The sequence below is a fragment of the Balaenoptera musculus genome, chromosome 10 (genome assembly GCF_009873245.2).
Source record: "Balaenoptera musculus isolate JJ_BM4_2016_0621 chromosome 10, mBalMus1.pri.v3, whole genome shotgun sequence".
NCBI classification, from domain to species: domain Eukaryota; kingdom Metazoa; phylum Chordata; class Mammalia; order Artiodactyla; family Balaenopteridae; genus Balaenoptera; species Balaenoptera musculus.
This window is the reverse complement of record NC_045794.1, coordinates 31,064,297-31,087,723: the sequence shown is the minus strand read 5'-3', so window position 1 is coordinate 31,087,723 and position 23,427 is coordinate 31,064,297. Positions and strand designations below refer to the sequence as shown.

At 39.1% G+C, this 23,427-nt stretch overlaps 1 protein-coding gene across 1 annotated transcript in view; it reads left to right on the top strand.

Annotated features, from left to right (window-relative positions):
• Positions 1-7,439: 7,439 nt before the first annotated feature.
• SLC2A13 (solute carrier family 2 member 13) overlaps positions 7,440-23,427 on the top strand; it is a 425,762-nt gene continuing 409,774 nt past the window's right edge. Inside the window, exon 1 of the mRNA XM_036867112.1 lies at positions 7,440-8,125. Coding sequence (XP_036723007.1) covers positions 7,576-8,125 — 550 coding nt within the window. The 5' untranslated portion in view covers positions 7,440-7,575. The remainder of the gene's footprint in view (positions 8,126-23,427) is intronic.

Here is a 23,427-nt window from a genome sequence, read left to right as displayed (position 1 = left end):
ATAGAGCAGAAAAATGAAAAAAACTAAGTATATTGTAAAACCCAAAAGCAAAATGATATTATTTACTCTTTAGTTTGATCAGTTGACATTTCATCAACAATTTTGGTAGCAATTAGGAATAGGAATAATTCTACTGCAACAATTTTGTTTTTTTATGTTATACCTTTGAACTGGAGAAAATAAATACCATTTTATTTTTTTAAATTTAAATTTCAGTCCATTGATCTCTCTTCTCTTCTTAACCAGAATTTTGTCTCTTTCAATAATTTGGTACATAATGATTTAAATGATCAGCTATTTTTCTATATGGGTCTGCAGTGTTTTCCTATTGGGAATGAGGACAATTGAAGACAGTGCAAAGTAAAGTGCTTTTCATAAAGTTCAATGCCCAAGAAATATTGCATTTATTTCTGTTAACATCTATAGGCTATGCTGTGTATTTCTTAAGAAAAAGCATGCTTGTTTGATCAGTTAAAATCTGACACTGCTTGAGCTATATTTAGGGTTTGGGTCAGGTGGCATGTTATACACATAATTTGTATTATCTCAACTTGTTATTTCATCATATTATGCATAGGTATGGAAAGTGATGACTTACAGACCTGAGCCAAACAGATTCCATGCAGACTGATATCCCTCACTCACTCATTCATTCATTCATTCAATAAATACTTATGTGCCAGCAATATGTTAGACTCAGGGGATATAATGGTGAACAGAGAAAACACAGGCCCTGCTCTCATTTACTAAGGACACTTTTCTTTAACTATGGGCTGACCTGTAGATAAAACATCTCTAATTGCACTTATGAAGACATGTTTTCTAGGAGTCTCAGTTTAGAAAAAACACAGGAAGAGAGTACAATAAGTTCCCTACATATGAACGAGTTCTGTTCCGAGAGCACGTTCATAAGTCCAATTTGTTTGTAAGTCCAACAAAGTTAGCCTAGGTACCCAACATAATTGGCTATATAGTACTGTAGTGTAATAGGTTTATAATACTTTTCACCCGTGCGCCACAACTACTGAGCCTGCGCTCCAGAGCCCGCAAGCCCCAGCTGAAGCCCCGGAGCCTAGAGCCCGTGCTCTGCAACGGGAGAAGCCACCGCAGTGAGAAGTCCGCGCACCGCAACAAAGAGTAGCCCCCGCTCACCGCAACTAGAGAAAAGCCGCGCACAACAACAAAGACCCACCGCAGCCAAAAGTAAAAAATTTTTTTAAAAAACCCACAAAAAAAAAAGAAAACATTTTTAATCTTATAGTACAGTACCTTGAAAAGTACAGTAGTACAGTACAACAGCTGGCATACAGGGGCTGGCATCGAGTGAACAGGCAAGAAAAGTTACTGACTGGAGGAGGGAGAGGAGGTGTGAGATGGTAGAGATGAAGGAACGTCAGCAATAGGAGACAGAGGGCAAGCTGCAGTTTCACTCATGCCTGATGTTGATGGAATGCACGTTTGCATCTTTGAATGTTCGCAACTTGAAGGTTCATATGTAGGGGACTTACTGTAATGAATGCTCCTATTTCCACCATAAAGACTCTCTGTCCCATACTTACTGACTCAGCATGAAAATCAGATATAAAAGCAAGTTCAGTGTTACTGAATTGTCATTTAGTGTATTTGAGATATAAAAATGTTCAATGCTGTACACTGTAAAAATTGTGACAGAGAATCTGAGAGGAAATTACAATACTGTTTTTTTGGAAACATTGAGATCGACCACTCTTCCTGAAATATTTTTTGCATAAGTTTGTTTAAACAGTCATATTTTGCATGTGCAAGTACTACTGGCTGGGAAAACAAAAGCATCCTTCAAAGCAGTGCTTGTTAATGCTGTGTAACTTATATGGTCAGTGAGTTACATAATTTGTATTATTAAATTAAAAGTTTTTGGTTCTCCTGAGTTAAGAGGAATGTATAAGGAAATAGGAATTTATTATTTTATCTAAATAATTCCAACTACAAAATATAAATTAATTGTTTCAGCTGGATATTTACTTAGTTTTAACATGGTAAGTTCACTCAGTTTGGCAAAGCAGAGTCACCCTATTACCATGCTTACAACATAGTGACTCTGCTTCAGACAGAATCACTATTACAAGTGAGTTTACAATTTGGATTCAAAATGCAAAAGAAAACCTACTGACTTTTTAAAAACAAAATCATTAGTGAGGAGCTCTTCATGTTACAAGATACATTTGAAAGTATTTTCCATTACTAGTCAAACGACTGAAACTGGCTGAAGAACCAGTGTCATACCAAGTTAATAATTTCTCAATTAAAGAGGGTGAGTTGTTACTAATTTCATTAGTGATTCTACTTTGAAACAAATACTTCCCACTACTCTCATTTCAGATTTTTGCATCCTGTTTAATTAAGAGATTTCTTGAAGTTGCAAGTCAAGATTTGTTTTTTTTTTTCCTTTCTGTTATTTTTTTAACAGTTATCATTTGCAGCTACTCATTTGGGTCAATAAATAATATTTTGACACTCTGCAATCAAAGTTGAGTTCCACTGGAATTTTTGTTTCTAGCTCCAATTTGGTATACTATGCTTTGTATTATTAGGTATATCTAAACATAGTCATGTTGGTCTTTTACTACTTGGAATATATTGCGTTTGAGAATAGGGACTAAGTACTGTACTTTTCTGTATACATTAGAAAAATGGTACCTGGAAATGTTAGAGCCCTCTTATAGAAGCCAGCAGAGGGCAAAACTAATACACTAAGAATAGCAGAGTGGAGAAAAGGACAGAATCTGGATCTTTGACACCATTTTTCAAAGACTGATCATACCATTCCTGATGCTGCCACTTCTGGACATTCAGATTTATGTAATAATACACTTCTGTAGTGTATAAGGCAGTTTCAGTATGGATTTCCTGTTACTCAGATTGAAACCATCTAACTACTGATACAGTATTATTATCCTCCTTTTGCAGAAGAGAAACCTGAAGTTTAGAGAAAATAAGTAAGTGGTCATACAGTCAAGGAAGTAGCAGATTGAAGATGTGAACTTGGGTGTTCCTGCTTACAACATCTAGGTTCACTCCATCCCCCATCCCCCTATTATCCATTTCATGAAAGCTTTCTTTTTCTACTTTTATAATTTTTGTTAGTGATTATACTATTACTTATGCTATTAATTAACTATAAGAGCTAGCCTAGTAAAAGTCCTTGGGCCAACAACAGCACCCAGAATTGAGTGCTAATAGTGTAGATACTTGCCAGTCCCTCAGTTAAAAGCTACCAAGGTCAACACTGTATTTTTGTTATTAATGCCATGTTCTTCTTTCCTGCTTTTTTTTTTTTTTTTTGCTTGCCTTCTCTTTTAGAGGAAGAAGTGTTCCTCCTCTTCCCTATGGCTGGGTTAGCCTCTCTCTTAATGATCTTGCTCATTTCCTCCCTGCCTTCTTTGAGACTTTGCTCTATCAATCATGCAGGATCCTGACTTGTCAATATATTCTTTTCACTTCAGTATATGAATAAATTTGTCATGCCTAACCCCTTTACCCCTTCTCTTGATCCTGATATCTCTTTAAACTATTCTCTCCTTCATTGCATTTACCAAGAGACTTCTAGAAAATGCAACCTACAGTTGCTATTTCCACTATTTTCTGTTAATTGACATTGCTCTCCTAAAAGTCTCTGAGGAGGAAGAGGAGCTGCAACCCTCCCCACCCAAAAGAGGAGGAGGTGATATTATGTTGTGTCGCAAGTTCTGTTCCCAGTTGGGCATGGTTATTAGTGGGCAGGGTCAATGTGTGTTAAAACATCATCCATGCCTCATGCTTTCTTGTATTTCCTGCTCCATGTCTCCATATAGTAAGCAGATCTAGATAGGGCATTGTCCATTGGGCATGCTGACCATCCTGTTTTCTTACCTTCCATTCTTGCCTCCCATTCCATCTCTTCTTCCTTAGAACAAGTCAAAGGCAAGATTTGGGGGGAAGTACTAAGCACATATTAAACCTCATAACTAAGCCATGGGACCCGCTACCTTTGTACCTACTAATAATATATTTATTTTGATGCTGCTATTGTCTATTATATATACAGAAAGGAAGAAAGATCAATAGGGCAGGATTCTGGCATTACTACTTGGTTTCTGAATGTAATACCAGCAAAATACCATCAAAACAATATTCTGATTCTCAGCAGTCACCATCGACTTTTATTTCTCACTTCTCCCCCCCAACTTTATTGTTGTATGATTGACAAATTAAAAATGTATATTGTTAAGGTATACAATGTGATGTTTTGATATACGCACTGTGAAATGATTACCACAATCAAGCTAATTAGCATATTAATCACCTCACAGATTACCTTTTTTGTGGTGAGAACATTTAAGATATATTCTATTAGCAAATTTCAAGTATACAATATATTAACTATTAACTCTAGTCACCATGGTGTACATTAGGTCTTCACCATTGACTTTCTAATAGTCCTGTTCAATGATTTCATATGAGTTTTTATTCTCTTTGATCTCTATGCAATATATTTGGTTCTCTTAGCCAGCCCCTCCTTCCTGAAACGCTTTACTTGCCTTTTATGCCATGTTACTTTACTAGTTACTTTGGTAACTCAAATCTGTTGGTTTTATTGCCCAGGATTTATTTGCCTGTCTTCCGGCAAAAAAGTACCCCAGATTTCTTATGGGAATGCCCCCCCAAACACACTCGAAGCCCACATGATTTACTTCTATTAATAGTTCAAGATGTGGGCACTAATTGGCCCTCAGATATGAGTAGAATAGGAAGTAGACCTTGGAACCTGCTGTAGTCACTTGGCTACCACATGGAATTGGAGAGTGGAGCGCAAGTAGCAAGAAGCAGAATGGAGAGATGGAGCTCTTGGTGACATCCTGGTTTTTGAGGCCCATATTCAGCTGTACTTGAAATCAGCCTGTTGAAAGCTTTTCAGAGACAAGAGTCAATAAATCCTCCCTCTCCACCATAATTTTGGCTTAAACCAGTCTGATTTGGGTTTTCTTTCTTTGTGATCTAAACAATAGTAAAACAAACTTTGTATTTTACTGTGTACATATAAATGCATACAGAAAGTTCTGGAAAGATACGTTTCAAAGTGATAGGTGTGGTTATCTCCGGAGAAAGGGAACTGTTATGGTGGGAGAGATGAATGGAAAGGGATCTGTAGCAGTACAGCTAAAACCACTCTCTCACTTCTTTCCCTCTTCCTGGAGGTTGTAAAGCAAATGTACTTAAAACTTGGGTTTTCAAATTCACCTTGCAAGCCAATAATGATGCTTAGAATTATTATTTACTGTGCAATAGCAACTAGGTATATTTTAAAATTATTTTTCATTTCTAGTAAATGAGTCATTGCTGTACCAATATCTGCTCTGCAAATAAGAAAACAAAGAACAGACTAATTTAGTGGTTGTCAAAAGTTGTACAGTAAAACAGTGATACTGATAGGACTCGTGTCTTTTGATCCTTAGCTTTCCATTTCATCATAATCTGCGGTTGGGGCAGGCTTCAGGGAACTATACTTTGGACTCACGCTGTAGTGTTAAAATGAACTTGGCTCCCTCCAAGGGCTGGAGAGAACTCTGTTGAACTCTCTGATCCCTTTTTTTCATGTCACATTTCTTTTCAGATGTAACCTGATCGTAGGTATTTAGGTGCCGTGATGATTTGGAGTGGAACCATTTTAAGTAGTTTAGCGTTCTGTGACACAAAAGCTGAATTTCCAGCAAGGATGCTCAGGAGCCAAGGTGTTCCTGACAGGAGTAAAAGGAAGTTTGTTTCATCTCAGCAAGAGGGAACTGTCAACAGTACCAGCTGATTCTCATCTGGTAGAAGAGCCCTGCTCTTCAAAAGCGATGAACCGGCTCCCCACCAGGTGGCGCGGTTTTATTACAGCAGGCATGGAAAAGGGCGCTCTCTTACCTGAATCTTTTTCTGTAGCCTGAATATTAGAGTTCATTGCTCCAGAGCTAAAAGCTCTCTCTGTTTAATTGATCCCTGGGAATTATGAGAGAACCTTACTTTAAAGCCACACAATAAGTTTAAACAGTTAAGTCCTCTAAGCCCATTAGTTCATTTTTCCTTGGTGCTGTTAAGGAAAGTGTTATATTATGGAGATAATCATGACTGATAATCCAAAGGAAAGCAATTTTGACAAATTCTAATATAAATTTTTATTGAAAACGAAACGACAAAATCCTTTTCTTTAATAAGAACAAGTTTTAGGCTGCATGAAAAAATAGGCCTCAGACTAAGACTTTTGCTCAAATAAGGAAAATAAAAGAGCACTGAAATGATAAGGAACAAAATTATATGATGCTTTACCTCCTGCCCTGAGCCTGAAGAATGAAAGCAAATCAGAGGGACAAAGTTTGTCTTCTAAAGTGGAGCTGTATAAAATGATTTACTACTGACTTCAAAGTGAGGAAAAAAACTAACAACCGGCAATTAACTCAACAGTTTAAAAAACTGGTGGCAAGTAATGTCATCTTTGCTTTGTTTCAAGCAAATGAAGCAGTTAAAATTGCCCCTGCAAATGGAAGGCAACAGTGCAGACTTCTCAGGGGAGAAGACATCCTTCCTTTTAGTGAGTATGTTGGGGGAGTTAGGTGGAGATTTCCTCTTAAACGTTAAATCACATCAAATATTGGGTTTACTTTGTACCAGTGGGAGCTCCTTGGTGATACAGGAGTGTAATGTATAAATGTGAATTTTCTTTTACACATCAGGAATCCCTGGAAGGAAGTTTGGGATTCACCTGGGGAGATTCGTTATCTCTGTCCTCAAAGAAATAAGATGTACCGTGCCTTTAAAATAAGCATAAATTGAGGAGGGACTGGCGATAAGAAACTTAATTGCTCCAGAACAGACCCATTTTTGTCACAATATTATAAAAGTAAGGAAGAGTACTTGCTATATGCCATAACAGGATATTTTTTCCTAGGCCCTTTCCAGCCTTGGCCATCCTCAGGCTTTTATAAGAGATTCTCTCCTTGCCTTTCCAAACCGTGCAATCATCGTAGGCGGTTTCTCCGAGTCTGAAAGCCTAGTAGCCGGCATTCAAACATTGGCTTGCTACCCAGCTGCGGCCCCGAAACTAGGGGGCTTAAAGCTGTAAGGATGCGAGAGCCACGTAAGAAGGAGCCTAGGTCAGAGGTCACGATCGACCGGGGGGTGGGGGGGGGGTTGGGTTTTAGGGATCGGGGCGGGCTCAGGTTGGCCCCGCCCGGGGAGGGGGCGGAGCGTCTCCGGCCCGGCCCTGCCGGCTGGGGCTGCACGTGACCCGCGGCCCCACCTCCCGCTCGCTCCGCAGCGCCAGCTCGGCAGGCGCGGGGCGTGAGTCTCGAGTGAGACCCGCCAGGCTCCAACTCCGCAGCGCCGGGGCTCGGCGGGCAGCAACTTTCTCCCCGGAGCGGCCGCGGCGGCGGCGGCGGCTGCTGCCGTGGCAGTCGGAGCGGGAGCCGGGAGGAGGAAGGCGGCGGCAGCGGTTCCTTGTGCCCGCTCGGGCTGTCTAGCCCTCCGAGACCGCCGGCCCGCGGAGCCTCGTCCCCCCGGGCAGCCCCGGGCCCCTGCCCTATGTCCCGCAAGGCGAGCGAGAATGTGGAGTACACGCTGCGGAGCCTGAGCAGCCTGATGGGCGAGCGGCGCAGGAAGCAGCAGGAGCCGGACGCGGCGAGCACGGCTGGGGAGCGCAGCCTCCTGGCGGCCGCCGAGTCCAGCGCCAGCCTGCAGGGCTCGGGCGGCGGCGGCGTCGGGGACCTGGAGCGCGCGGCGCGGAGGCAGTTCCAGCAGGACGAGACCCCCGCCTTCGTGTACGTGGTGGCAGTCTTCTCCGCGCTGGGCGGCTTCCTGTTCGGCTATGACACCGGGGTGGTGTCGGGGGCCATGCTGCTGCTCAAGCGGCAGCTCAGCCTGGACGCGCTGTGGCAGGAGCTGCTCGTGTCCAGCACGGTGGGGGCGGCCGCAGTCTCGGCGCTGGCTGGCGGGGCCCTCAACGGCGTCTTCGGCCGCCGCGCCGCCATCCTGCTGGCCAGTGCCCTCTTCACCGCCGGCTCCACGGTGCTGGCTGCGGCGAACAACAAGGAGACGCTGCTCGCCGGCCGCCTGGTTGTAGGGCTCGGCATCGGTGAGTTCCGGCTTGGCGAAGGGCGCCCGGGGGGCCCCTGGCGACACCGCCCTTGACCCTAGTCGCTGCGTTCCTTTTGCCCCTTCGGGGTCCCCGTCGGGTCTGGCCGGCTCCCGAGTAATACTCCGCGTCTCTTGCTCCTGCTCTGAGAACCCATCTGTTTGTTAGTCCGGCCTCGCAGGCTCCCCCTAGGGTGGGGGTGGGGGTTCTCTGTAGTCTGTCCCGAGCCCACGAGTAATCTTCGATTTCCCACAGACAAGTGAATCTGCGTGATTGTTGCCTCTCTGAGCCCTTCCGGGAGCCCCGCGTATCACCAGCGTTTTCCTTGATCCAGCCCTACCTGATGCCTATCTAGAGCTTAGGAAGGAGGGTCTCTTTACTTTTCAGCATTGTCTCACTTTGTTTCTCCATTGCTAGACCGTTTCCTTTCCTAGGATTCCAAACTCCGAACCCAATCAGTCTTAAAAGTCATAGTAAGAGAATTTTTAAAGTTAATCAAGTCATCTGGACTCTATTTTTTTGCTACTCATCACTTTCCTTCTCTAGTCATTTATCTTTAGGGTGGAGTATTATTTTTTCTCCTCTTTTGCTGTTACTTTTTGTATTGCCCTTTGCTTTTCATTTTCTTCCCAAATAAATTCTTGCCTTTTCTGTTTCTCTGACTTTTTCCTTTAAATCTATATTCACCCACTCTCCTCTTTGTTTTGCCTCTCCTGCTTTCCCTTAGGTCATGTTCACTTCCTAAATTCATTTAGGAACTACTCGCCCTGTGGATAAATGCCTAGCAAGGTAGATGTTCGCAATTTACTTCCAAAATGAAGGGATTTAGGTTCCCTTGGCATTGATTTTTCACCCTGGTTGCTGAGCAGGGGAGGTGCAGTTGGTAAGTTCTTGGCACATGGAAGCTATTTGGAATGTGCTTAGTATTATTAGAAAACACTTTTGAGACAAAGTAGGGGGTTGAGACTTAAATCTCGCTAGTAATTTTTCTAAGACATGCCACTGTTGCTTTTTTAATGTTGCCTTTCATAATTCAGTTTTTTTGTTTCCTTTAGGGTGCTGTTGAAGTATTTCTTCCCTATGGCTAGGGATTGATGAAAGAGCCCTTTAAATCTTGGGCTCCTGATGATCTGTCCATTCACCACTTGTTTGACCTTTATGCTTTTTGCCTCTTCTCTGTAGGCTCTATGGGGGAGAGAGCCCCATTTATACAACTCCACATGTAGGAACCATGGGCCTAAAACCCAACTCACTGCACTTTTATATCCAAAATCGATTATTACTGACTTCCTTTTTGTTTGTGTATCGCACTGTTAATTGGGAAGCAGGACAAGCCTCTCAGTAAAATGTTGAGTTGGTGCATTAAAGTCCAAAATGACCAAAAAGTACAGCTGAAATGAAACCTCTCTGTACAGGAACTACCTGTGCCTTCAGGATTATTTTCTCAGAATTCTCTGCCTGGGATATCAGACTACCTTTTTTGTTTCTTCGGACATTGAAATAATGTAATTTTAGGTAGCAAGATTTGTTCAGTAAGACTGAATCTTATTTGTGATTTTGGAATTCAATACTGTTTTGCAGAGATCTCTAAATGAAGTTTCCTAGTGTTTAGCTATGGCAAGTATTGGATATTTGGGTATTATGTTTACTCTTATATCTGATAGGAAAATTAACCCGCTGTTGTGTGTAAGGACCCTTTCCAGATGTTGTGAGCAGAACAGTGAGGAGCATTTATATTTCAGTGAGAGTGGCAGGGCAGGACTAAAGCAAGGTAGAACTTGCTCATCTCCATAAGAAAGGATCACAGTGAGGGCTGATGAATTAAAAGAGGGTACCATTACTCCCAACAGAAGAAAGCCTAAGAAATGGTATGTTGATGAGTAGTATTTTGACAGTAGAAGTAAGGAAAGGACCTTCTAAGCCAGGGAATGAGTAAAGAAAGGAAACCATAGGCCATACGTGGGGAACCAGGTGGATGCAATAAAGAGGATGAAGCCGGAGGTTAGATTGGAAAGGTTGGTGTGCAAGAACTGCATCTGTGTCTGTGGCACCTGGGCTGCTTGCCTGATAGTGCAGCCAGTTGAGACGTGGTCCTGATAAAAAATTAGTTAAATTTTTTTTAACTAACGGCCTGTCTCATTTCCAGGGAGAGCACCCCTTAGACTAGAAGCCCTGATACAAAATTTCGTAAAAAGCCCTCCTTACTTAAAAAGTGAAGAATGTTTTAAGGTCATAAACAGATTTTCAGATAAGCCACATTAAACATCACCACCTTTCAAATTAGGATCTATGTGATGTATGTAATTGTACACATAGAACTCTTAAAACGCACAAAGATTACTAACCATTCAAAAAAAGAAGTCACAAATATTTTTAGCTACAAGGAAATGGGTCCTAACATGAGCATTTTTTTAGGGATACAAAATCAGTTTTGCTTGTTTAGTACACTAAATCTGAGTTTATTTCATGCTGTTTTAAGTAGTTAAATTTTATGTGTGGTCAGGAGTTTTTGTTGTTGTTGTCGTTCTTTTGATATTTAGTAAATGTTGAAGAATAACAAAATGTGTCTTCTGGTATAGTTTTCAGACAAGTTTGCAATGGTAATTTCTTACTTCCACAGATTTACCTGTGGTAAATATAAGGGCCGGGAGGACAGAGTTTTTTATTCATTTTGTTCACTAATGTACAGTACTCCCAGCCCGTAGGAGGCACTGGTTGTACTTGTAGAATAAATGAGTGAATAGTAAGCAGAAACATTAAAAAATTCCACTGCTGATAGGGTATCGCTCTAAGTTAGGATTGTTATTATTTTTTTAAGGGTATCATGAAATATTTGAAAGGCCATCTAAGGGTTTTAGTTTGTAATAGTTTAATGAAATCATTTATTTGTTTAACAAATGCAAATTAAGCTTCCATTATTGATTGTGTCAGTTTCGGAGTAGGCAGTAATTCGATAAAAATCCCACCCTGGAGGTGTGCATACTCTAATGGAACAGAAAGGCCAGCAACAAGAAATTAGGGACTTCCCTGGTGGCGCAGTGGTTAAGAATCCGCCTGCCAATGCAGGGTTCTAGCCCTGGTCCCGGAAGATCCCACATGCTGCGGAGCAACTAAGCCCGTGCGCAGCAACTACTGAGCCTACACTCTAGAGCCTGTGAGCCCGCGTGCTGCAACTACTGAAGCCCACGCACCTAGAGCCCGTGCTCCGCAACAAGAGAAGCCACCACAATGAGAAGCCCGTGCACCGCAACAAAGAGTAGCCCCCGCTCGCCGCAACTAGAGCAAGCCCGTGTGTAGCAACGAAGACCCAACGCAGCCAAAATAAATAATTAATTTTAAAAAAAAGAAATTAAAATACAATAGAGGTTTCTCTAAGTGCCATGGGAAACACAGGAGAATAGGCAGTTGCATTTTTGGGGGGGAAGAAAATAGACACATAATTAAGCCGGTTTTGTAGAAACAGATATTTAAAATGGGGTTTGAAGGATGAGTAGGAGTTCAGCAGATTTACAGAGAGCCATGAAACGAAATATTATTGGTGCTTTAGTATGGACTAGGAACCCTGCTGTTACTTTATATAGGTTCTCTCATTTAATCCTTTTAGCTCTAGAAACAGGTCTCCTTTTGCTGGATGCATACCTCATAGATATTGTGGGTTTGTTTCTACACCACCGAAATAAAGTGACTATTGCAATAAAGTGAGTTACACAAACTTCCAGTGCATAAAAAGTTATATTTACACTATACTGTAGTCTATTGTGTACAAATAGTATTATGTCTAAAAAAAAATGTACGTACCTTAGTTTAAAAATACTGCTAAAAATTGTTAACCATTGTGTGAGTCTTCAGCTAGTAATCTTTGGGGGTGGAGGGTCTTGCCTCCATATTGATGGCTACTGACTGATCAAGGTGGTGGTTGCTGAAGCCTGGGTAACTGTGGCAATTTCTTAAAATAAGACAACACTGAAGTTTGCTGCATCAGTTGACTTTCTTTCACAAATGATTTCTCTGTAGCACGCGATGCTGTTTGGATAGCATTTTACCTATAGTTAGAACTTCTTTCAAAATTGGAATCAATCCTCTCAAACACTGCCACTGATTTATCAACTAACTTTATGTATTGATAGTATTCTAAATCCGTTGCTGCCACTTCAACAGTCTTCACAGCATCTTCACCAGGAGTAGATTTCTTTTTGAGAAACTACTTTCTTTGCTTATCCGTAAGAACCATCTCCTTATCCGTGAAAGTTTTATCATGAGATTGCAGCAATTCAGTCACATCTGCAGGCTCCACTTCTAATTCTGGTTCGCTTGCTGTTTCTACCACATCTGCAGTTACTTCCTCCACTGAAGTTTTGAACTCCTCAAAGTCATCATTAGAATCAACTTCTTCCAAACTCTTGTTAATGTTGCAAAATAGACCTCTTACTATGAATCACTAATGTTCTTAATGGTATCTGGAGCGGTGAATCCTTCAGAAGGTTTTCAATTGACTTTGCCCGTATCCATCAGAGGAATCACTATATATGGCAGCTATAGCCTTACACAGGTATTTCTTAAATAAAAAGACTTGCAAGTTGAAATTACTCCTTGATCCATGAGCTGCAGAGTGGATATTATGTTAGCAGGCATGAAAACAACATCAATCTCATACATCTCCATCAGAATTCTTGGATAACCAGGTGCATTGTCAATGAGCAGTAATATTTTGAAAGGAATCTTCTGAGCAGTAGGTCTCAATAGAGGGCTTAAAATATTCAGTAAACTGTGTTGTAAACAGACTTGCTGCCATCCAGGCTTTGTTCCATACATAGAGCACAGACAAGGTAGATTTAGCCTAATTCTTAAGGGCCCAGGGATTTTTAGAATGGTAATTGAGCATTGGAGCCAGGCATTGACCTCTCTCTATCTATGGAAGTCCTAGAAGGGATCTTCTTCCAACATAAGGCTGTTTTGTCTATGTTGAAAATCTGTTGTTTAGTTGTAGCCACCTTCATTAATTATCTTTACTAGATCTTCTTGGTAACTTGCTGCAGCTTCAACATCAGCTCTTGCTGCTTCCCCTGTACTTTTATGTATGGAGTTCTTTCCTTAAACCTCATGAACCAACCTCTGCTAGCTTTAGACTTTTCTTTTGCAGCTTCCTCACCTCTCTTAGCCTTCGTAGAATTGAAGAGAGTTAGGCCCTTGCTCTGGACTAGGCTTTGGCTTAAGGAAATGTCGTAGCTGGTTTGATCTGTCAGACCACTATAACTTTCTCTGTATTAGCAATAGGGCTATTTTGCTTTCTTATCATTTGTGTATTGCTGGAGTAGTACTTGTAATTTCCTTCAACTTTGCCATCATCACAACTTGGCTAACTGGTGCAAGAGGCCTAGCTAGTGGCCTGTCTTGGCTTGAGACATGCCTTCCTCATTGAGCTTAATCATTTCTAGCTTTTCATTTAAAGTGAGAGACCTGTGACTTTTTTCACTTTAACACTTAGAGACTGTTAAAAGTAGGGATATTAATTGGCTTAATTTAAATACTGTTGCCTTTCAGGGAAATAGGGAGGCCTGAGGACAGGGGGAGAGGGGCTGGGAAGCTGTTGGTTCCTGGAGCAGTCACAACAAACACAACATTTTTTGATTAAGTTCCCATCTTATATGCGTGCGGTTTGTGGTGCCCCAAAATAATTACATTAGTAACATCAAAGATCACTGATCACAGATCACCATAACAATTATAGTAATAATGAAAGAGCTTGAAATGTTGTGAAAATTACTAAAATGTGACCCAGAGACATGAACAAGTGAGCACGTGCTGCTGGAAAAATGGTGCCAATAGACCTGCTCTCTGCGGGGTTACCACAGACCTTCAATCTGTAAAAAAAATGCAGTATCTTCAAAGCTCAATGAAACAAGGTATGCAATAAAACAAGGTGCAGCAGTTAAATGGCAAAGTCACTGGTGCAAAATCAGAATTAAAAAACAAAACCTCGGAGTCTTTCGCTCTTTGAATTACTGGGCATTTAAGTTAACAGCAAGAGTAAAGGCAGCAAAAAGTAAAAGCAGTATATGAAGCAAAAAGTGACTGAAGGGTGATGATGGGTCAGCCATGAAACTGGAATGATTTTTTGCGGGGAGAGGTGTGGATTAGGCTGAATAGGGTTTATTTGGTCTTGCCTACGTGGGGACAGTCTTTGGAGATTTCAGTTGTAAATGATATGATCAGATTAAACATCCCTTGAATTTTTTTTTTCCTTCTTCTTTAAACCATTCTGCTTTTAAACTCTTACTTTCTTCAACCTTTTGTCAACCCCCCCACCCCCCGCAAAAAAAAAAAAAAATCAGGAGGCTGCAAATAAGAAAAGAGTTTATTTGGGGTCTTAAGAATTCTGATTTGGGAGATACAGATTCAGGTAACCCTGAAAGAGTGTTCCAAGGAAGGGAAAGAGTCAGGTAAAGACAGAAAGTCACGAGGTTGCTAAAAGTTGCCTGGTAAGAATTGTGATTTTCTCTGATGCAAGCTGGAAAATATCTAAAGGAATCATGAGTTGTTTTAGAGTAGGGGTCCAATAAGTATCTTGAGTTTCTGGCAGGTGTTCTGGGTGACTTCAGGTCCAAAGGTCAGATTCCATACAGGCTGAGAAATGCACTTTCTTAATGGCGTCCCAGCTCTGTTTAAGAGAGCTCTTTTAGCAGTACTGACTCCATTTTGATTTTCCTTTCACACCTTGCCTCTTTCAATTTTGTAGTATGAGAAATCCTTTGCCGAGATGGTTACTACCAGGTGGCTAAAATATGTGGTCATGAATTACTGGAATAGGAAGAGTCAGTGCTCCCTTCAACAGAAATCTTTGAAAAATATAAAGATATCAAGCAGTAGAGTATAATTGTTCAATCTATAATTAGAATGTATAATTATATTAAATGATTCATGTAACAGAAGCATAAGAAATCGGGGGTGTTTGTATTTGTTTTAGTTTAAGGGTTCAGTTTCCTTGACTAGTTACAACAAAATCAGCTTATTGAGTACCCATTTTGAAAATGGCATATTTCAGGTTTTGGTTTCACCAGAGGTTCCTTTGGTTCCTCCTGTCTCTTATCCTTGACTTGAGTCCTGGGACCAGACTTTTGCCATTGTTCCTGCCCTACTACTTCTGACACCAAGCTTTTTAAACCTGAAGACTCTAATTTCAAATAGGACACAAATTTGCAAACTCAGAATTTATTATATTCTATAGAGAATCTCATTTTCATGTCTTTTTACACAGTTACATTTTGTAAGTGCTCAGCAAAATTGTACCTACAATCAAAGTTTTTAGGTGTGGTTAGGTACAGAAGGATTGAAGGAGTGTGAATTTGCATGTTTTGCTTCATGTGATTATTGTCTGGGACCTTGTGTCTCTCATGCATAACACACACACAAGGTTGTGACAGGGCAGAGTATAAGAATGCTATACTGTTATCATTGTTAGCATGTCCATAGCCAAAAAGCACGCATTGTAATTTCTACCTTTTTCCACAGTGTTGGCATTTACTGCTCACTGTAAGTGGTGATTTAGCGCCTGTGTGGGGCATATTAAAAAGGGTCTAAATTCAGATATTTACCAGTATCCAAAACGTTTACTGAGAATTGACATGTTAATTTATACAGCACTGGGTTTGCTGAATTAATCTTAGATTTATACCAGTTTCTCCTCTGTCGGCCTCTGTTGCGGTACTCCCTCTATTGGAACACAGTTTGTAGCTGCTTATTGCAGCTTTTAGTTGGTATGTTATGGCCTGTTGAGTAATATTTTTCAAAAATGTATCAGTTTTATTCAAACAGCACTTTGAATTTTTATCCTTTAATGCAAAGCAATTGTAAAATCTTGTCTGATCAGAAAGTCATACTTTCTCAATACAATCTCAATACTGAGATTAATATCAATAAAGAATTTCATTTAAGGTAATCATAGAATCAGACAGATTTTTAAATAGTTAATCAGCTAGTGCTGATTTTTTTCTTTTTGCAACCAAGTTTGTTCCCTTCCCCACCCTCCATAATTTCTTTCAGTTTTATCTTTTTTTGTTTGTTATCCGAATAATTATTTTCTTAACATCTTTATTGGAGTATAGTTGCTTTACAATGCTATGTTAGTTTCTGCTGTATAACAATCAGCTATATGTATACATATATTCCCATATCCCCTCCATCATGCATCTCCCTCCCACCCTCCCTATCCCACCCCTCTAGGTGGTCACAGAGCACTGAGTTGATCTCCCTGTTTGATGCAGCTGCTTCCCACTAGCTATCTGTTTTACATTTGGTAGTGTATATATGTCGATGCTACTCTCTCACTTCATCCCAGCTTACCCTTCCCCCTCCCTGTGTCCTCAAGTCCATTCTCTATGTCTGTGTCTTTATTCCTGTCCTGCCCCTAAGTTCTTCAGAAACAATTTTTTTTTTTTTTTTTTTTATTCCATATATATATGTTAGCATATGGTATTTGTTTTTCTCTTTCTGACTTCACTCTGTTTGACAGTCCCTAGGTCCATCCACCTCACTACAAATAACTCAATTTCGTTTCTTTTTATGGCTGAGTAATATTCTATTGTATTTATGTGCCACCTAAGTGTCCATCGACAGATGAATGGATAAAGAAGATGTGGCACGGTTTTATCTTCTTTTAAAGTAGGATTTCTGTATTGGAATTTTGCTCTCTACTGGTATGAAACTGACATGTAAAGTAAAACTTCATTTGACTTCTTTGACTTCTGTTTCCTTGTTTCATACATGTTAACAGTTTGTGTGCACTGCCCCACCCAGCTACCTCCACACTTTTATATCTGGTGGCATTGACATTGTAGAGTTATAGTGAGAGTTATGACCTAATTATGTTTGCCTGGTAGTATTGCATTGCGCTCCTTGAGTGAGTTGTCAGTGAGATGACATAAGTGCTAACGTGAGTTCTATGAAGTTGTTCATGTGACTTCTCTATAAAACATTTCTCTTTTTTATCCATCCATACTTCTCTCTTCTGTGTCTTAAGCTCAGAGTAAGAACACAGTCTGAGTTGACTGATTCACACTAATGTCTTTGGCTTTAACACCTTTAATGATATAGAACCTGCTGGTAGATCTCAAATAGCAAGCAGTCTTTGCCATCTTTACTCAAAAGCACATAAACTATTTTTCTTTTTTCTTCCTGATTGAACTTGGTTCCTTTATACATCCTTCCCATCCTTCCTGTCTGTAACTCTTTTCATTTTCTTACCTTTCTCTTTCCTTTGTCCTTCAGAGTAAAGAGTAAGCAACACTTCTATAGAGAAAACTTTCATTGTCTGGAGAAAATATGTACACAGTAGAAAACCCCAAAACATTTTGTATATTTAAACTTTAACTTCCTTGGATGTATAGAGAAAAAAATAGCCAAGTTTTACAGATACGTCTAGACTCAAGTTGGGAGGGAGTACTGCATGCTTCATACTTAGGCCTTTTATTAAATATTAGCACCATTGTTTGGAATTATGTGGTCTGGAATATGTTTTGAAAGCCACACAGCAGAAGCCTCATTTCACAACAAGGCTGAGCAGTGTGATGGGGTCCCCAGTGCCACAGTGCACCGTGGCATCATGGTGGCACCAGCATCCTTCTGTACTGATTTCAGCATCTCCCTGCTCTGTGCCAGGGGGAGTCTCCCCAGTCGCTTCAAGGCAGAATGTGAATTGGCAATCGATTTAGCGACCAGCACCCTGGAAGTGATACCTAACATTTATTCAATGCTTACTCTATGCCAGACACTCTTCTAAACATTTTGCTTATAGTCCCATAATTTTCATAATAACCCAGTGAGCTAATACTATTACAGGCATACCTCATTTTATTGTGCCTCACAGATAATTGTGCTTTTTACAAATTGAAGTGTTGTAGCAATCCTGCATTGAGCAAGTCTGTCAGCACCATTTCTCCAAGAGCATTTGCTCACTTTATGTCCCTGTGTCACATTTTGGTAATTGTTGCAGTATTTCAAACTTTTCAATTTTTATTATATTTGTTACGATGATTTGTGATCAGTGATCTCTGTTACCATTGCAAAAGACTACGACTTGTTGGAGGCTCAGATGATGGTCAGTATTTTTAGCAATAAAGTGTTTTTTACTTAAAGTAGTACATTGAGTTTTTAGACTTACTGCTGCTTTGCTTTATTGCAATATTTGCTTCATTGTGGTGGTCTGGAACTGAACCTGCAACGTCTTGGAGGTATGCCTGTATCTTCTTTTAAAGAAGAGGATATTTAGGTGAAAAGAGATGAAGTAACTTTCACATGGTCACAAAGCTCCTGAGTGGTGGAGCCAGAGATAGCTCCCAAGAGGTCTGGCTTCAGAGTCTGTCCATGCTCAACTGTTTTGTAACTCTGTCGCTTCTCCCTGAAAATAGCATAATTGTTTTTTACCATGATATATTATTGTGAAAGTTAATTTTAAAATATAAAATTTTTAAATGAGTTTTTCAAGAACATGGCCACAGCATGTCAAGGAATGACAATGAGAAAAGCAAAGCTTAGAGGTTAGAACATCTCTTTCCTTTGCTAAGAGCTTGTGAACAGGGATGCCTATAATCAGAGCTGCTGTGTTGCACAACTCCAGGGGGCTCATGCACACTGTATTCACCCTTAAGGAGGTATATTCACATGGAATATAGCGAAAGTGGGGCTCCCTGGCGTTGGAGAGCACAGAGGTATTGCCTATGATACAGCAACTAAAATTAAAAACTGCTGGCTTTCCCTTTAAGTTCCTGATGTTCTCTCTGTTTGGAATGAGCTTTTCTGTAACATTCTCTCTACCCCTTGTCCCAAAGCTATTTACTGAGTGATGACTTTGTTGGGTGTTGGAGAGAGAAAGATAAAACTAGTCGCTGTTCTTCAGAGACCTAAGTCTAGTGGGGGAGAGACAAACATGAGAGCACAGTAACACGTTCTTAATCCTACACTAGAAGTATCTATAGGATGTTTACTCATCCTTCCAGGTTCAGCTTTATTGTGAAAGCTTTCTCAGTTGGCCTCTGCTAAATATTGGCACTTTCTCTGAAGCAACTCATGGTCTTTAACTGCGTTATTCCTTACAATGTATATATCTTTTTGGCTGTGACTCATCTCCCCTGGTAGAACAGAAACTCATGGGGTTAGGTAATTAGGTATTAATAGTATTTGTGTCTTTTACTGTGCTGAGTTACCCACTGTTTATATATTAAGCTCTTAAATATGTAGCAAACTAATGAGTACGTAAAAGTAATACCCAAAAGAACATTACTGTAGTTGAACACTAGAAGGCTCAGGTACATACTTAATTGCTTCACTGTTAATTCAGAAATGGGACTACATGGTGGTGAAGCTTGAGGCCTCTGGATTCACACTGCCTGGGCTCACACCCTGGCTGGCCACTTACTACTTGGGTGATTATGTCAAGTCCTGTGCTTCAGTTTCCTCATCTGTAGAATGGTGATAAGACCTGCCTCCTAGGGTAGTTAAGAGGATTAAATGAGTTCATATTTATAAAAGTGCTTTTAAAGTGCCTGGCAAAGTAAAGCATCAGTGTTTGTTAAACATTCACACATAAGATGTGTAACCTTGGGCATTTACCACTGTGTGCCTCAATTTCCATGTCTTTAAAATGAGTGTTATGATAACGCTTAGAAAATAGCATTGTTGTAGAAATTAAATGAGCTAATTCATGTAAAACTGTCTGGCTATCAATAAATGGTAGTTCTTGATCATTGCTTTAATACCTTTTGTAATCAATGGAATTAAATTATCCTTAGATTTTTATGTTTATCATAACTAGTAACAGATGAGTAAAAATTCCATAATATAAATCGAACAGTCAAACTTGAAAGAATGAGTAGTTTAAAAGTGGGGCAGTATTCTTTCTTTCAAGTGTTCAGTTATATTATGTAAAATTTATTTTCCAGCAAGACAGATGAAGTTTTGAACTGGGTCTTGAAGAAAGTTACAAAAATTGGTTATCTGAGAGAAGGGTACATTTCTGGTTGGGGAAGGGGGCAGTGATAAATGTAAAGCATTGAGGAAAGTAGGCAGCTTTTCTTGGCTAGGTGGAGGGGTTGAATAAGAAAGTAAAAATGTGAACCTGTTTGTTAGAGCTAGTAGTAAGGAACCAGTTGAAGCTGTGATATTAGCTCTGTCTTGTAATGTAGTATTTTATGTGCCTACTTACAGACAAAATAGTTCTGTTCTCAGTGGAAAAGATATATCTGCCTTTTTAGAGGCAAAGAATGAATAGTGTTAGTAAAACTTGAAAAATAATAGTTTTGGAATAAAAAGAATTTTAATAATGGAAACTTTCATATAAAACTTCATTATCATGTTTTTGGGCCAAGTTTATGACTCCATGTCAGGAACTCATTCTGTACAACATAGCAAGAAAATTGGAAACGAAAATGCTGTGCATGGTTTTTAAGGACTAAACATTAACCATTTAATGTTTGCTTAGCAACTGCTTGTAGTTTTGAAAGAAAAATGCAGTGACTGAAAATAAGTTGCAACCATGTCTAACAGTAGATATCAAAGATTCTTGAAATATAGTCATTATTAGAAATTATCAACATAAAATTTGAAGCAGTACTGCTGTGTCTACCTAATTCTAGTATTTACTATAAAATCATAAAGAAAATGGCTTCTAGAACTCCTCTCTCCACTATTTTTGGATGCATAAGTATAGTCAGTGTAACGTGGCCCTCCGTGATTTTGTAGGTAAGATAATATGTGTATCTGGACTATATCAGAGGCCATGCAGGGCCCCTCCTGCCCACCTGGCAGTGAAGTTGGTGAGGCCGGAAAATGTACAAAAAACACACAAAGCCGAAAACTGTTCAAGTCCTTGGTCATGTCTCTTGAAAGCAAGCTTGTTTCTTATAAAATTCTTATAAAATCTTACAAAATCTTTCATTATATTCTTATAAAATCTTATAATTCTTGTAAATTCTTTCATTATAAAAATTCTTATAAAATCTTTCATTATATTCATTCCTAGGTTAGGAAAATATTTAGAATTTTTAGGAGTTTACTATTCCTTCCTCTACTTGTTTGTCCTTTTTAAATGATGTTTTAAGTTAAAATTCATCCCGTACTGCAAAGAACATAGAATTCTAACAGTTTGTCATTTTTCCTTGAATACCCTTTATCTGTGAAAATTCGTAATCTTCATTGCTTGGGATATGATGCTTACTTAAAGGTAGCTTAATAGAGGTATTGTAAAAAGTCAAAATATAGTAGGTCCTAAAACAAAGCCCATTCTTTATGCCTATGTGTGTATGTTTTTTATGTGCATTCACTCATTAACCAAGAAGGTTAGTACTTTCCTTAGTTTAAGAGTGAATTAAAGGAGTGCAAAGAGGTTAGGTAAATTAGTACTGTTAGTGACAGTGCTGAGATTCAAATCCAGGTTTCTGATCAAGAACCAATGTGTGCCTTACCTCTCCACTATGTGATAAAAGCAGTTTTTGATTGTGAAAGCTAAGTATAGTTATAATGATATTTCCTAGGTTAGTACATGTGTATGTATACATATATGTGTATATAAAATACATAATATATATGTTTTATGTGGTATAATAATATATTATTAAAAGCAGAAAAGAGGTGAACAGAACAGAATAAAAACTTCAGCAGTAGATCCAACTATTTGTAAGAGTTTCGTATTGAACCAGTCAGATAAGATAATAGGGAAAAGAAAGAATTATGAAAAACAACTGAGAAAAACACAATATGAAGAAAAATAATGTAAATGCAATTTGATCTTATATTCTCATTAATACCATATTGTTTTAAGAATCTAAGCTTAAAAAAATAGAAACATTAACAAATTGGAGAATAAAAATCATTTGATCATCTCAATAGATGCAGAAAAAGCTTTTGACAAAATTCAACATTCATTTATGATAAAAACTCCCCACAAAGTGGGTATAGAGGGAACATACTTCAACATAATAAAGGCCATATATGACAAACCCACAGCTAACATCATACTCAACAGTGAAAAGCTGAAAGCATTTCCTCTAAGATCAGGAATGAGACAAGGATGCCCACTCTCACCACTTTTATTCAATATAGTATTGGAAGTCCTAGCCACAGCAATCGGATAAGAAAGAAATAAAAGAAATCCAAATTGGAAAAGAAGTAAAACTATTACTGTTTGCAGATGGCATGTTACTATACATAGAAAATCCTAAAGATGCCACCAAAAAACTAGTAATGGCTCATCAACGAATTCAGTAAAGTTGCAGGCTACAAGATTAATATACAGAAATCTGTTGCTTTTCTATACACTAATAATGAACTAACAGAAAGAGAAATTAAGAGAACAATTCCATTTAGCATCACATCAAAAAGAAAATACCTAGGAAGTCTAAGGAGGTAAAAGACACATACTCAGAAAACTATAAGACACTGATGAAAGAAATTGAAGATGACACAAACAGATGGAAAGATATAATGTGTTTAAAAGAATTAATATTGTTAAAATGACCATGCTACCCAAGGATATCTACAGATACATTGCAATCCCTATCAAAATACCAATGGCATTTTTTACAGAACTAGAACAAATAATTTTAAAATTTGTATGGAAACACAAAAGACCCTGAATACCCAAAGCAATCTTGAGAAAAAAAACAGAGCTGGAGGTATCGTACTGCCTGACCTCAGACTATACTACGAAGCTACAGTCATCAAAACCGTCCAGAACTGGCACAGAAACAGGCACGAAGATCAATGGAACAGAATAAAGAGCCAAGAAATAAACCTACACACTTGTGTTCAGTTAATCTATGACAAAGGAGGCAAGAAAACAGTCTCTTGAGAAAAGACCATCTCTTCAATAAGTGGTGTTGGGAAAACTGGATAACTACATGTAAAAGAATGAAATTAGAACATTTTCTCACACCATGTACAAAAATAAACTTGAAATGGATTAAAGGCCTAAATGTAAGACCAGAAACCATAAAACTAGAAGAAAATGTAGGCAGAACACTCTTCGACATGAATCGTACCAGTGTTTTTTTGTATCTGTTTCCTAAGGCAGAGGAAATAAAAGCAAAAATAAACTAATGAAACCTAATTAAACTTAAAATCTTTTGAACAGCAAAGGAAACCGTCAACAAAACAAAAAGACAACATACTGAATGGGAGAAATTATTTGCAAATGATATGACCAATAAGGGGTTAATATTCCAAAATACATAAACAGCTCCTACAACTCAATATCAAAAAAATAAATAAAACCCAATTAAAAATGGGCAGAAGACCTGAATAGACCTTTTTCC